The following is a 14,707-nucleotide window of genomic DNA, read 5'->3' as shown; positions in this document are numbered from 1 at the left end:
CCCCTACCCTCTCCCAAAAGTAAATTTTAATTCTCACCGAATTTTGCACATCTCTGTATGTCGCCTGATGTCTTAGATGCAAGCCCTTTCCTAAACTGTTTCAGCGCGCGCTCTGTTTTCCTTCGGGTGGTTGTTGTAAGGGTGATGAAATGACTGTCCCCAGGCCTGTCTCCCTGAAGCCTCTGTGCTGTCAGGAGAGCCCTGGGCAGAGATGAGGCAGGGGTGAGGCGTGTGTGTGCTTTTCCTCCTTGTTGGATGTCTTCCATATCATGTTTCCATAGCTACAATCCATCCCTTGGCCTTAACTTTGGAATTTGGAGATTATATGCAAACATGTGTAAAGGCTCATGAATATGGATGACACTGGAATTTTATAAATTCTAAAATAAAACCCGAAACCAGATGTAGCATGCTGGGACTCATTTTGTCACACTGCCGCCTGTGTGTTCTCTTTCTCGTCACCCTGGAGTGGTGACTGGCATCCGTGGGTAGTTCGTCTTTGGTGGGATTTTCTCAGCAGTTCTCGACACTGTTCAACGGCCCCTTGACAGCCACATTGAGGGAGACCCCAGGTGTGGACATGGCAAGAGGGTGGCTGCCTGTCCCTGTCCTCTGGCCGCCAGCCAGTCAGCAGCTGCCCTGCAGCCCTCCTCGTTGAGGGTGGACAACTGTCCTTGTGGAGCAGCACCTGCCACTCCCTTTTAGGACTCACTCCCAGCCTCAGTGGCATTCCTGGCACCCTGGACCCAGCTCGTCAGTTATGACGAACTGAGTTGGGGGGCGGGGGGTGCAGGCGGAGGCCTCGGCTGGAGGAGGAGGAGGGAGGGGACGTTGAGTGGGAGGAGCCACCCCAGTCACCTGAGTGGCAGGAGATACCGGGAAGAGTCAAGAGGGAATTGGTGTCCCTGCTGCTGACTGGGCTGGTTCCCACCTGGGAAGATGGGTGTGACAGTTCCTCTTAAAGCCAAACATGTTGGCCGGGTGCGGTGGCTCACGCCTGTAATCCCAGCACTTTGGGAGGCTGAGGCGGGCGGATCACGAGGTCAGGAGATTGAGACTATCCTGGCTAACACGGTGAAACCCCCGTCTCTACTAAAAATGCAAAAAATTAGCCGGGCGTGGTGGCGGGCGCCTGTAGTCCCAACTACTCGGGAGACTGAAGCAGGAGAATGGCGTGAACCTGGGAGGCGGAGCTTGCAATGAGCTGAGATCGCACCACGGCACTCCAGCCTGGGCGACAGAGTGAGACTCCATCTCAAAAAGAAAAAAGCCGAACATGTTTACCCCGACCCAACAGTTCTGTTGGGCCCTAAATATGCAACCCACAGCAAAGCACACAACTGCAAAATGACCCCAAGCCAAACATGAAGCAGCCCAGCAGCCAGGAGGGGCTGAGATGGATGCTTGGCACAGATGGAGCTCGCGCGGTGTCCCACAGCAGACGCCAAACACAAAGTCCCCAGTTCCATCCCTGCTTGGTGGCCGAGGTGGCGGCTACTCTGGATGGGAGAGGGTCACAGGGTAGGGTGCACGTGGGCATCAGGGAGCTTCCACATCGGGTGATGTGGAACTTGCCTTTTACCCACGTGCTGGTTACAACAGTTTGTTCACCTGGAAGCCTGTATGACCTGAGCATTTTCTTACGTTTCAATAAATTCACCTTAAAACTTTGGAGTTTAAGACAGCAACAATAAAAAGCAACCAGCTGGAAGGAAGTACACGTGGGTTTGTAATAAGCACTGCTGAGCGAAAGCACACGTGGAATGGCTGAGCTCCCCGTCTGTGTAAAGTTTCCAAGGTTCCCGCCCCGGGCTGTGTGTGCCGTCCGCCATGCTCTGGCCGGTAGTGTCCAGCCCCGGGACCCTGTGAGCCCTCGTCCCTGCCGGAAGAGGCCTTCCATGGAGGCAGAGCACAGTGCTCCTAAGAGGCAGGTGAACAAGTGGCAAATCCTAAAGAAATGCTACAAGCAAGCACGCTGCCCTCAGGCCAGGCATCACGGTGGGTTAAATAGAACGCAGGTGAGGATGTTGAGAAAGAGGCCTTTTATGTGGAGTAAGTTTGGCAGTACTCATCAAAGCACATTAAAACCACATATTCTTTTTGTGTGTATGTGTTCCCAAGACGGAGTCTCGCTCTGTTGCCCAGGCTGTAGTGCAGTGGCGTGATCTCAGCTCACTACAACCTCCGCCTCCCGGGTTCAAACGATTCTCTTGCCTCAGCCTCCCAAGTAGCATTGCAGATGCCTGCCACCACACCCAGAATAATTTTTGTATTTTTAGTAAAGATGGGGTTTCACCATGGTGGACAGGGTAGTCCTGAACTCCTGATCTTGTAATCCTCCCGCCTCAGCCTCCAAAGTGCTGGGATTACAGGTGTGAGCCACCACGCTCAGCCAAAAACCACGTATTCTTTTTGACACTCAAGTTCCACTTGTAGAACTCCAAGGAAATCAATACAGATGAGCACAGATCCATTTTTTAGCAAGTGGACGGCTACACTGGGAATGTTGCGGGGTAGCAACAGTTAGCCAGGGGAAGGTTCACGTGGCTCCTCAGCACAGGGCGAAACTGCACGTCACATTATGATCCAGCGTGGAAAACAATTATGTGTAAACACAAACTTCTGGGGGAAGAGCCACCAGATGTTACAGGTATACACGTTTCCTCCTCATCCCAAAATCTCCCCCATTTGGGTGCTTGCTGTGTACTAGGCCCCAAGGAACAGAGGTAAAAACAGCAAGAGGGGCCCTGGGCCAGGGGCCAGGAGCTGGGAGAGGGAGGGAAGTTGAGCAAGGATCAAAAGGACACATGTAATTGCTGCAGAATGCAATTAAAGCGACACTGTCAGAGGCTGCCTGTAGTGGCTAGGGGGAAAGCAGAGCCTGATTCAAGAAACAGAAGAATCCAGAGGACCCAGATAACTGGGAATGGAGGGAGGGGTTGAACAGACTTTTGCTGTGGCCTGGGACACAGAGCTGCAGGGTCCGAGAGCTGGGGCATATGGGTGATGTCCCTGCGCGGACAGGGCAGGAAGAGGCGGGTGGGTCCAGAGGACACGAGGGAGAACAGCCCTGCGCTCTGCAACATTCTAAGGTCACCAGGTATAAGAGGAGAGGGTGATGTGGCCGGGGTGGCAAGGACCACAAAGCCCACCTGTCTGATCAGAACTGTCGCATCCAGGGGCCTGGGGAGGCCACCGAGGGACAGGGTCCCTTGGGTGCAGGGGCCCCTTGGGCTTATGTCTGGGAGCAGGAAACAAAGAGGGCCTTGTGAGCTGACGGTCCCTCCCTGCCGGGGATGGAGTGACAGGCGCTCTGAGGAGAGAAGCCAGCGCTGGAGGGAAGCAGGCAATGTGCCCAGAGATGAGGTACAACAGCAGCCAGCGGTTCACACAGCCACTGCCTGAGGGAAGACGAAAAGGATGCTGCTCGAAGGGCTCAGCAGGGGCCACTCCCCTAAGGACCACCAGATGTCCTTCCAGGCGTCACTGCTGCAGCTGGCTGGCCTTGGGAACCGTGAAGGGTGTCCAGTGGGAGCTGAGCTGGAGAGAGGGTTGGAGGCAGGGACAAGTCAGACTAGGGCCAGGAGCAGGCCATGGCCACGAGGCAGAGTGGGCGGCTGGGCAGGGCCCTGTGACCTCAGGGAGTGCACGGGGCAGGGGCCTGGCTGCTCCCAGACTTGCCTCTGAGCCCTGGGGCTGCTCATCCTTTGCTCCGTTCGTTCCAAAAAGAGCCTGTCCCCAAAAAAGGGCAGCAAGAGGAAGAGGATGTGACTCGGTGTCCGGAGATACAGCAGCCACTGACAAGGATAGGGAGAAGGCTGGGGGGAGGGCCAAGACTGGGCTGTGCAGTTCACCTCATTCTCGGCCAGCGCCTGCTTAGCCAGGTAGTACTCCCGCTTCACTTTGATCTCCACAGACTCTGGGATGTCAGGTACCAGGAGGTCCAGGAGGCGGCCGACGGAGAAAACCACATGCTGGGAGCAGAGGAAGGCACTCACCCCCACCCAAATGCCCAGAGTGGCCTTCACAGGGCCAGGCAGGCCAGGGCTCCGGCACCTGCTCCCAGCTGTGGGTGGAGCCAGAAAGCAGCTGTGCAGGAAAAGGAACCCCAGAAGGGGCAGAGGCCACCCCAGCTTTCGTGGCCCTGGGGCTCCTGTGGAGACACCCACAGTGTCCACACCACAACCCAAGGATGAGGCCAGGGAAAACGCAGGTGCAGAGAAGAGCTCTGATTTGACCAAGATGACACAGCAGGAAGTGACGGCACCAATCCCTCACCACGTGCTCGAATTAGGCAAAGCACAGGGTCGGGGCATCATGCCATGGATGGGAGAAGCAGCAGGTGCCTCAGCTACCTCAAACACAATGACGAAGGCCAGGCGGATGGCAAGAAGATTCCAGTAGGTCTGGGAATAATGTCCATCATCATCCCGGAAAGCCCGATACCTGCGGCAGACACAGGACTCAGAGCGTGGAGCCAGGGCTGAGTGTTGGCTGGGCAGGTGCCTCTGGAATTAGCCTATCTCCCCTTTTTCCACAGTTTCGCTCTCTGATCCCATGTTCCTGGCCTGGCTCTTCATCGAGGGTGCCTGAAATGGGAATTCTTTCCAAACAGGATACTCTGACAATACCTTTAACTGGTGGGTTCCAAAGGTGGATGTGCTGGGTTGTCCCCCATTGGGCTAAACTGGACCCTCCCCACCCCATAGGTGGCAAATGCTTTATTTTCTAGTGGATGTGACAGTCAAGTACGTCTGTGCTTCTACAGATGACATCAGTCTACTTACACGGTGAAAATACGCCGATTGCTGACCTCTGTGAGATCAGCAGTTCACCTGCTCAGAGACTGTCCCTGCCCAGCAGAGCCCCACCCCATCATAAGCTACATTCAGCTTCACTTGCTATTTCAGACTTTGACATCTTCCTGTGTCTCTGTCACGTGGTAAAGATGTGACATTCCATTTTCTAATATAAAGTTACATGTTGCACTCCATGAAAACTATTACCAGGGTCAACTTTGTAGGAAAAGAAAAAAAAAAACAAACCAAATATTGCAAGTTAAAAATATAGCCATTGGAAAAAAAAAATCCCTCAAATGAATGGAATAAACTTTTAAGTGGCCAGACACAGCAGAAGAGAGACTGGGGACTGGGAGACAGTGACGATGAGACCACCCTGCAGGCAACATAGAGAGCACACTTTGGGGGAAGCAGGCCACAGCCCAGTGGGAGTTCCAGACGACAATGGACAAGCAGAGAAGCACTGCTGGAAGGAGTAAGATGGAGACATTTCCAGAACTAAACAAAGACGTAACTCTTTCAGCCGGGCGCGGTGGCTCACGCCTGTAATCCCAGCACTTTATTTATTTATTTATGAGACGGAGTCTCGCTCTGTTGCCCAGGCTGGAGCGCAGTGGCGTGATCTTCGCTCACTGCAACCTCCGCCTCCTGGGTTCAAGCGATTCTCCTGCCTCAGCCTCCTGAGTAGCTGGGACTACAGGCCCGTGCCACAATGCCCAGCTAATTTTTTGTATTTTTAGTCAAGATGGGGTTTCACCGTATTAGCCAGGATGGTCTCAATCTTCTGACTTTGTGATCCACTGGCCTCAGCCTCCCACAGTGCTGGGAATACAGGCATGAGCCCCCGCGCCCGGCCATCCCAGTGCTTTAGAAGGCTGAGGCAGGTGGATCACTTGAGGTCAGGAGTTCGAAACCAGCCTGGCCAACATGGTGAAACCTCTGTCTCTACTAAAAATATAAAAGAGTAGCTGGGCATGGTGGCAGGCACCTGTAATCCCAGCTACTCGAGAGGCTGAGGCAGGAGAATCGCTTGAACCTGGGAGGTGGAGGTTGCAGTGAGCCAAGATCATGCCACCGCACTCCAGCCTGGGCGACAAGAGGAAAACTCCATCTCAAAAGAAAAAAAAGAAATAATCCCGTCCCTAGGCCAAGTGCAGTGGCTCAACACTTTGGGAGGCCGAGGTGGGCAGATCACCTGAGGTTCGGAGTTTGAGACCAGCCTGGCCAACATAGAGAAACCTTTGTCCCTACTAAAAATACAAAAAAAAAAAAAAAAAAAAAAAAAAAAATTATCTGGGTGTGGTAGCGCATGCCTGTAATCCCAGCTACTTGGGAGGCTGATGCACAAGAATCACTTGAACCCAGGAGGCGGAGGTTGCAGTGAGCCCAGATCATGCCACTGTACTCCAGCCTGGGTGACTGAGCAAGACTCCGTCTCAAAGAAAAATGAAAATAGGACAGGCGCAAAAGTTCGCTCAGGCCTGTAATCCCAGCACTTTGGGAGGCCGAGGCAGGCAGATCACCTGAGGTCAGGAGTTCAAGACCAGCTTTGCCCACATGGTGAAACCTCAGCTCTACTAAATATACAAAAATTAGCTGGGCATGGTGGCGGGCGCCTGTAATCCCAGCTACTCGGGAGGTTGAGGCAGGAGAATCGCTTGAACCTAGGAGGCGGAGGTTGCATGCAGTGAGCCAAGATCACGCCACTGCACTCCAGCCTGGGCAACAGAGCAAGACTCCGTCTCAAAAAAATAATAATAAAATAAAATAAATAAATAAAATAAAAATATCGTTTTCTTTGATTTGTTTCACCAGCAGGCATCTGTAAAGGTAGTGCTTTTTTTGCTTTTTTTGCTTTTTTTTTTCCTAAGAGTCTCATTCTGTTGCCCAGGCTGGAGTGCAGTGGCGCCATCTCGGCTCACTGCAACCTCCGCCTCCCGAGTTGAAATGATCCTCCTGCCCCAACCTCCAGAGCAGCTGAGATTATAGGCGTGAACTGCCACACCCAGGTTTTGTTTGTTGTTGTTCTTGTTTTTCTGAGACGGAGTCTTGCTCTGTTGCCCAGGCTTGAGTGCAGTGGCACAATCTCGGCTGACTGAAAGCTCTGCCTCCTGGGTTCACGCCATTCTCCCGCCTCAGCCTCCCGAGTAGCTGGGACTACAGGCGCCCACCACCACGCCCAGCTAATTTTTGTATTTTTAGTAGAGATGGGGTTTCACCGTGTTAACCAGGATGGTCTTGGCCTCCCAAAGTGCTGGGATTATAGGCATGAGCCACCGTGCGCAGCCTTTTTTTGTATTTTTAACAGAGATGGAGTTTCACCATGTTGGTCAGGCTGGTCTTGAACTCCTGACCTCAAATGATCCACCTGCCTCCCAAAGTGTTGGGATTGCAGGCGTGAGCCACTGTGCCAGGTCAAAAAAATGTTTTAAGAGACAGTCTCTGTCTCTGTTACCGAAGCTGGAGTGCACTGGCATGATCACAGCTCACTGCAGCCCTGACCTCCCGGGCTCAAGCGATCCTCCCACCTCAGCCTCCCAAGTAGCTGGGACTATAGGCGCATGCCTCCAGGCCCAGCTAATTTTTTAACCTGAGGTCTCACCATGTTGCTCAGGCTGGTCTCAAACTCCTGAGCTCAAGCAGCCCTCCCAACTCAGCCTCCTAAAATGCTGGGATTACAGAAAACTTTTTTTTTTGAGACAGTCTCACTCTGTTGCCCAGGCTGGAGTGCAGTGACACGATCACAGCTCACTGCAACCTTTGCCTCCCAGGTTCAAGCGATTCTTGTGAGTCAGCCTCCCAAGTAGGTGGGATTACAGGCATGTGCTACCACACCCAGATAATTTGTGTGTGTGTGTGTGTGTGTGTGTATTTTTAGTAGAGACAGGGTTTCACCATATTTGCCAGGCTGATCTCGAACTCCTGGCCTCAAGTGATCCATCTGCTTAGGACTCCCAAAGTGCTGGGATTGTAAGCATGAGGTACCGTGCCCAGCCAGAAAAATTCTTAAATGCTATGAATGCTTCCAATCAGAAAAGCCAAGTCACAAAAGAATAATATTTCCAAAGAACTGAGAGAAAATAACTCAACCTATACTTTTATACCCGCTATTTGAAGGACAAAAATGCATGGAGATATTATCATACATATGCGTGATACATATCTCTATGTATACATATGTGTATGCATTTTTGCATGTGAAGACTCCACTAACCACATGCCTTTACTGAAAGAATTACTAAAGGATATACTTCAGCAAGAAAAAACTCAGAGAAGGCAATACATAAGAAATTACTGTAACCACAGAAGTTAACAAAATACACAAATAAATTTGATGAACAGATGACTGAAAATGTTTTTTCATGTGTGTTTTTAACAGTAAAACTAAAACGCCATGTAACAATAATAAGATGGAGAGATTGGTGCTCACTAGGTGGTAAGGCATGTGAAGATCCTCGTCATACAGAGAGAGAGGAAACAAAACTGAGTTCATTCAGGCTTCGTTAGGATAATATATAGTTAAGAATGTGTGCTAGCCGGGTGTGGTGGCTTGTGCCTATAATCCCAGTGCTTTGGGAGGCCAGGGCATTGCTTGAGGCCAGGAGTTTGAGACTAGCCTGAGTAACATAACATAGCAAGACCCCATCTCTTTAAAGAAAAAAAAAAAAAAGCCAGGCCTGGTGGCACACGCCTGCAGTTCTGGCTTCTCAGGAAGCTGAGGTGGGAGGATTGCTTGAGCCCAGGAATTCTAGGGTGCAGTGAGCCATAATTGTGGCACTGCATTCTAGAATGGGATACAGAGCAAGACCCAGTCTCTAAAAAAAAAGAAAAAAGAAAAGAATGTATGCTAAACATATGAGTAACCCCTAAAACAACAGAAATATATGCCATCGGTTCCACATAAGCAAAATAATAATAATAATAATAATAAAAAAACAGAACACTTTTACCCATCCACCAGAAGTCAGGAGAGAAGGAATAAAAAAGATAAAGAATAAAAGGAAAAGGTAAGTATCCATTATGAAGAGATCACAAGTATGAATTCATACGCAACTAAAAATTCAAAATACATACAGCAGAAGCAAAACCTGAGAGAGACCGACATGAAAAGACTGATAACTCTATGGTTTCGTAATTTTACTGTTGAGATTTGCTCCAAAATTAGGAGACTATGATGTTTTTCAAGTTTATTGAAACACATGCAAAACTTCATTGTAACCAGATCACAAAGGAAGTCTCCACCAATGCGGGTGAAGTACATCCTACCTGCTCTGCGGGTTCTATGACCAACTAGCAATTCACCTAGAATCCACGATTTGCCCTCCAGCCCCGCAAAGCTCCGTCCCTTACCGCGGGGAACCTCCCCCCAGCCCCTGCCCCGGGCGCCCCCAGCTCCCTCCCTCCCCCGGCCTTGCCCTGCGGCGCCCGCCCCTCCTGGCTCCCCACCGCCGCACCCCTACCCGACCCGAGCCCCGCTCCGCCCCGTCCTCGTGCGCCCGCGGCCCCCTCCACCTGGCGCGGGGCTCACCTGCACGTGCGGTTGTGCGCGGCGGCGAAGGAGGGCGGGGCGCGCGCCAGCGTGAAGTTGAGGAAGCCGCGCAGGTCGTGGGCGCGGGTCCACCGGTAGTAGGCGCGCGGCAGGAAGTCGGACGAGAAGGCCAGGAGGAAGGCCTGGGCGCCGGAGGGATCAGCGCGGGGCGGCCCCCGCTCCGCCCCTGCGCACCCCCGCTGCCCCCGCCCCTGCGCGTCCCCGCTGCCCCCGCCCCGCCCCTGCGCACCCCCGCTGCCTCCACCCCTGCGCGCCCCCGCCGCCCCCGCCCCTGCGCGTCCCCGCCGCCCCCGCCCCTGCGCGTCCCCGCTGCCCCCCCTCCCGCCCCTGCGCGCCCCCGCTGCCCCCGCCCCTGCGCGCCCCCGCCGCCCCCGCCCCTGCGCGTCCCCGCTGCCCCCCCTCCCGCCCCTGCGCGCCCCCGCTGCCACCCCGCCCCTGCGCGCCCCCGCCCCTGCGCGTCCCCGCCGCCCCCGCCCCTGCGCGTCCCCGCTGCCCCCCCTCCCGCCCCTGCGCGCCCCCGCTGCCCCCGCCCCGCGCTCCCGCCCGGGCCTCACGTTGCTGATGACCGCCAGGTGCGTGAGGCCCGCCAGGATGTGGAACCAGATGCCGATGTCCTGGGCGCGCTCGGCCACCGGGCGCCGGTACTCGCAGACGAACTTGCGCGCGTCCAAGCGGATCTCCACCCAGTTGTTGAGCAGGGCGAAGAGCGGCGCGAGCGGACAGGCGGCCACGAAGATGGTGACGAAGCCGAACTGCAGCACTGCGGGGCGGGGGTCACGGCCGGGCTCTCAGCCACCGTCCGCCCTCAGCCCTCGGAACGCGCCCCCCGCGGAGGACCGGCCAGTCCACGTGGTGCGGCCACCCCATCGCGGCTCATTCCGCCCCCACCTCGTGGTCTCCCTCGTCCTGGACCGCGCAGCGCCAGGGCCACCTCTCCTGACCTGCCCCAGGCCGGTCCTGCCTGCGCTCCGTGTTTCTGGCTGATCACGGGCCTTCCCCGGCTCGGTGAGCTCAGGAACTAACTCAAGGCAGGCGTGGGGGCAGAAACCTGCTTCTGATTTTACAACCAGCTTCTCCACTCACCCCTCAGGGGAGCTGTTAGGAGATGGCTCTTTGGAAGGGGTTTCTGGGTCTTCGCCAAGAATTACTAGTGAGATCATTGGGGTCCAGGGTTCAGTGGAGGAGGGTCAGGGAGTCTACTCCTCGCCCTGGGAACTGGCCTGCTCCCTTTCCACAGATGCCGCGGCTACGCTGGGGAGCTCCGGGGCCTGCCGGCTCACATGCCCGCTTGCTAGGTTAAGAGCTGCCTGCCGGGCACAGTGTCTCACGCCTGTAATCCCCAACACTTCGGGAGGCTGAGGCAGGTGGATCACCTGAGGTCAGGAGTTCGAGACCAGCCTGGCCAACACGGTGAAACTCCGTCTCTACTAAAAATACAAAATTAGCTGGGTGTAGTGGTGGGCGCCTGTAATCCCAGCTACTCGGGAGGCTGAGGCAGGAGAATTGCTTGAACCTGGGAGGTGGAGGTTGGAGTGAGCCGAGATGGACGCCACTGCACTCCAGCCTGGGTGACAGAGGGAGACTCCGTCTCAAAAAACAAAACAAAAACAAACAAAAAAACTGCCTGATGATTCCTTCTCCCTTTTGTCAGCTCAGTCAGACCCTGCGCTGCAGGGTGCACCCTCCAGAGTGCACCACCCGTGCAGGCAGTGAGCCCCTGGTACTGGCCACCACCTGGTAAGGTGACAGTGGTAGGTCTGCAAATAGCGTGGGCATTGAGATTTCTGGGAACATCGGCTCTCCAGGCCGCTGCCTCCCAGTGTGGCTTCACCCTTGGAGGACTTCTGTCAGCCCCCAGGGCCTGCTCTCCTAATTCTTTCCTTGCTCTGGCCCATGCTTTCTAGGTCCAGGGACCCCAGGGGAGCTCTGCAACGGCCCCGGGGGCCTCCTCCCCGTGCCGGTGCCCCTCTGTCCTCAGCCAACCCTCCTGGGCACTCTCAGGGGAAAAGAATTCCTTTCTGGATTCTCCACAGGCCCGACCCTCTGTCCCCACCCCACCCCCACAGCACATTTCAGAGCAGATGCAGACAGAGGAATGTCAGGCTGGGAGGCCCCTGAGCAGAGTGGCTACCCATCCCTGCCCATGGCGCCAGCCACTGCCGCAGCTGCTAACTGGCTCCTACCCATTTCCAGGTACTCGTCGAACAGACCCTCACAGGGCACAAGCTCATAGTCGGCCTCCCAGGGCCCCTGGCTAGCCCCTGCAGAAGCTCCTGCCTTCCTCTTCTTGGAGTGAAGCCGGAACTTCTGCCACCAGCCCTTTAGCTTCCTGGGGACGGGAATACAGGAAAATGGCCTTTGATCCAACGTGGGTCTCAGTGGCTGCTATAGTCCTGGGGGAGACGTGGCCGGGACAAGCCTGTTGCTTTGCAATTAAAGGGCAGCAGGGAGGGATGGCGTCTGGGGCCGAGGGGTGGACACAGTGAGAGCCAACACCTTTGCAGATCGGACTCAGTGAAAGTGTCTGTGTCTGTTGGTCAGATGTGGGAGGGCAGTCCACCCGCCCAGCCCCCTGCATTGTTCCTTAAGGCTTTAGGGGTAATGGGCTCCTCCCGCAATTGCAAAGCAGTGCCAAGAGCTCTGCCAAGGTTGGGAGGGAGTGGACGAGGACGACTGTGGTGTCCCAGGGAAAGCAGATGTGGAGGCTCATGTGTTGGGTTCGTCCTACACAGGGGCATGTGTGCATGTTGCCTTATCACACTGTCACTCATCCATGCCCTGCTCCTGCCAGGCACGGAGCTCCACCCTGCACCTTATGGTCTTGTGGTTTCACAGCACCAATAGTTCCAAGAGGCAGGGCCATCTCTCGGGATGTGGCATGGCCACCATCTCCCAACTGCTATTTGTGGTGGCCCAGAAAAGTCAGTGCTGATTTGGGAGCTGCCTTCTGGGGGCAGATCAGGTGTTCAGGGGGCGCTGGGAGGGCGCTCAGGTCAGTCTGGCCTTGAGCAGGAGGAGACACCCTGGGCAGTCTCTTTGAAGGACTCTGGCTTGGGAGGGGGACCCAGTTGCCTTGATGGGGGCCACAGTGCCTGCCAGTAGAGGTGGCACTAGGGAGATGGGAGCCTTGTGGTCAGGGCGTCTCTGGCAGGGGCATCTGAGGCAGACATGTGTCTGAGGAACAACCCTGGGGCCTGGGGCCTCCTTTTCCTCCTCCCTCTTGTGCTGCATTGGGGGCTGGGGATGCCAAGGAATACTCTGGCCCAGCCGCAGCATCTCTGAATGGACACAGCCATCACCCCAGCCTTGGGCCCAGGAGCCCAGACCCCCTCCCCAGCCAAAGCTGGTCCCAGGGGTAGCGTCTTCCACAACCTCAACCCAGAAGACCTCAGCCAGCCACAGGGCAGCTGCAGGGCGGGCAGCCCAAAGCCCGGGGCAGACGGCCGGGCACACTCCCCATCCCCCTCCCCAGGCAAGGTGCCTTCCCTTCACCTCTTCTCCCAGCTAGGGCCAGGCTGGAGGCTGCTACTGCCAGGTGCTCTGGGGTCCCTTGGTCCTTGGATGCCACCCAGGGAGGAGTGGGGGACTCACGGGATGAGGACCTCCTGCATGTTGTTGATGACCTGCTTGCCCACCATGATGACCAGGAGCTCCTGTGCCAGCTCGATGAGGCAGCCTCCAGCCGCGCACTATGGCAGCAGGGCTCAGGTTAGCTGGGAGAGGGGAGGACCAGCCACTCGCCCACCCATCTCTTCTTGTCTCAGAGCTGGCCCTCATCCCGGCCTTGGGCACCTCGAGGGTTGCAGAGATGCTCCCACCGTAACACCCCCTCCTGACCTCACAGGAGCCCCCAGGTCCAGCTGGAAGACTACATTGGAACAGCTGCAGGGGGCACTGCTATATGTACCTAATGGCACCCCAGTTTTCTTTCGGAGACCTACAAGGGGTTACATGGGGCTGACTGTAGCCTCTGGCTTCAGGACAGACCCACGAGGCAGGCCCCACCAATCGGTGACCCAGTTCGAGCCAGTGAGAGGTGGAGTTCCTGGGAACACGTGCCTTGCAAGGGGTGCTAAGTCCGAGAGTGTCAGCCGCATTGCAGGGTACCTTCCCTCCAGATGGGGATAATCTTTCTGAGAACACAGGCAATGCTGGGAATAGCAGTACAGCATTTTTAACACCCAGATCATTCATACCTAAGCCCGCGTAGCCCTGAGCATTTTCAACACAGGAGCCAAGAAAACTCCCTGCAACCTCCGCCTCTGCGGGCCTGTGTGCCAGAGGCTCTGTGCTCACCGTAATGGCCCACACTTGTCTCAGGTGTGAATTGGGTTAAAATGGGGAAAGAGTAATACGGGCCAGGACAGCTGGGGTGGGGCAGGGTTTTTGGTTTGCTTGTTTTTTTATTTTTGTGGAGATGAGGACTCACTATGTTGCCCAAGCTGGTCTCGTACTCTTGGGCTCAAGCAATCCTCCTCCCTCAGCCTCCCTAAATGCTGAGATTACAGGTGTGAGCCACTGTGCCTGGCCTGGAGTGTTTTGGGTGTGGCTCTGAATGGGGCATATTGGGGGTCAGAATAAGTGGTGAAGAGAGGCTGGGAGCCCTGAGTGGTCAGCTGCACAGCTGGCCCTGGCTGGGCGATGAAGCAGCCGGTGGCAGGAGGAGTTGCTGCAAATCGAAGCTCAAATGGAAGCAAGAGGAAGCACACAGCTTATCCACCAGCCCCGGGCCTCAGGCACACTTACCTCCTCGTTGCGGACTCCAAACAAGGTGTGGTAGTTGCCTGGGTATCCCACAAACCTAGGAGAAAGTCAAGATCATGAGCCTTGATGGGATCCTTCCTGTCTCCTCCCACTTCCCTGGGCTCTGGAGGCCTCAGCAGAGCTGCTGCACCTGCCCTGGAAGAAGCACGAAGTGTGGCGTAGAGTCCAGGCTGTGAGCTGGGCCTCCTGTGGACCCCCGAGCTGGGTGGGGACCAAGAGGTGGGCAGCCCGTTTGCTCAGAGGTGCCGGGAGGCATGGGCCCCCGTCCCCTGCCTGGGTCTCCTGTTCCGTCCTCCACCCTGCCTGAGCACGGCTGGATGATGCGTGGTACCCAGGCAGTGGGAAACATGAGCAGAACTAAGCTGGGGCGAGCTGTGGCCAGAGGGAGAGGTGCCCACCAACCTGCCCTTGAAGAAGGCAATGTAGATGGGTGAGGAGTAGAAGTTGACGAACTGGAAGATGAACACCTTGAGGGTGAAGGCGTCCTCAAACTTGGTCTGGGTGCGGTGCATTTCTGTGGTATGGAGAGCCTGGGCTCAGTCCCTGGGGGAGTCATCAGCATCCAACTAAGGGCCCCCTCTCCTAGGACCACCTT

General features: G+C 55.7%; 1 protein-coding gene across 1 annotated transcript in view; it reads right to left on the bottom strand.

The window, feature by feature from the left end:
* Positions 1–352: 352 nt before the first annotated feature.
* The window catches only part of ANO7 (anoctamin 7), a 38,722-nt gene continuing 24,367 nt past the window's right edge, over positions 353–14,707 (bottom strand). Inside the window, exons 15-24 of the mRNA XM_054477256.2 lie at positions 14,515–14,626; positions 14,095–14,149; positions 12,940–13,037; positions 11,532–11,677; positions 9,903–10,108; positions 9,328–9,470; positions 4,356–4,446; positions 3,855–3,974; positions 3,682–3,732; positions 353–3,540 (exon numbers count right to left, since the gene is read on the bottom strand). Of these exons, the coding sequence (XP_054333231.2) occupies positions 3,484–3,540; positions 3,682–3,732; positions 3,855–3,974; positions 4,356–4,446; positions 9,328–9,470; positions 9,903–10,108; positions 11,532–11,677; positions 12,940–13,037; positions 14,095–14,149; positions 14,515–14,626 (1,079 nt within the window). The 3' untranslated portion in view covers positions 353–3,483. The remainder of the gene's footprint in view (positions 3,541–3,681; positions 3,733–3,854; positions 3,975–4,355; positions 4,447–9,327; positions 9,471–9,902; positions 10,109–11,531; positions 11,678–12,939; positions 13,038–14,094; positions 14,150–14,514; positions 14,627–14,707) is intronic.

The sequence above is a fragment of the Pongo pygmaeus genome, chromosome 11 (assembly GCF_028885625.2).
Source record: "Pongo pygmaeus isolate AG05252 chromosome 11, NHGRI_mPonPyg2-v2.0_pri, whole genome shotgun sequence".
Lineage (NCBI taxonomy): Eukaryota > Metazoa > Chordata > Mammalia > Primates > Hominidae > Pongo > Pongo pygmaeus.
The sequence above is the reverse complement of the archived record's forward strand: the minus strand, read 5'-3'. Positions and strand labels throughout refer to the sequence as shown.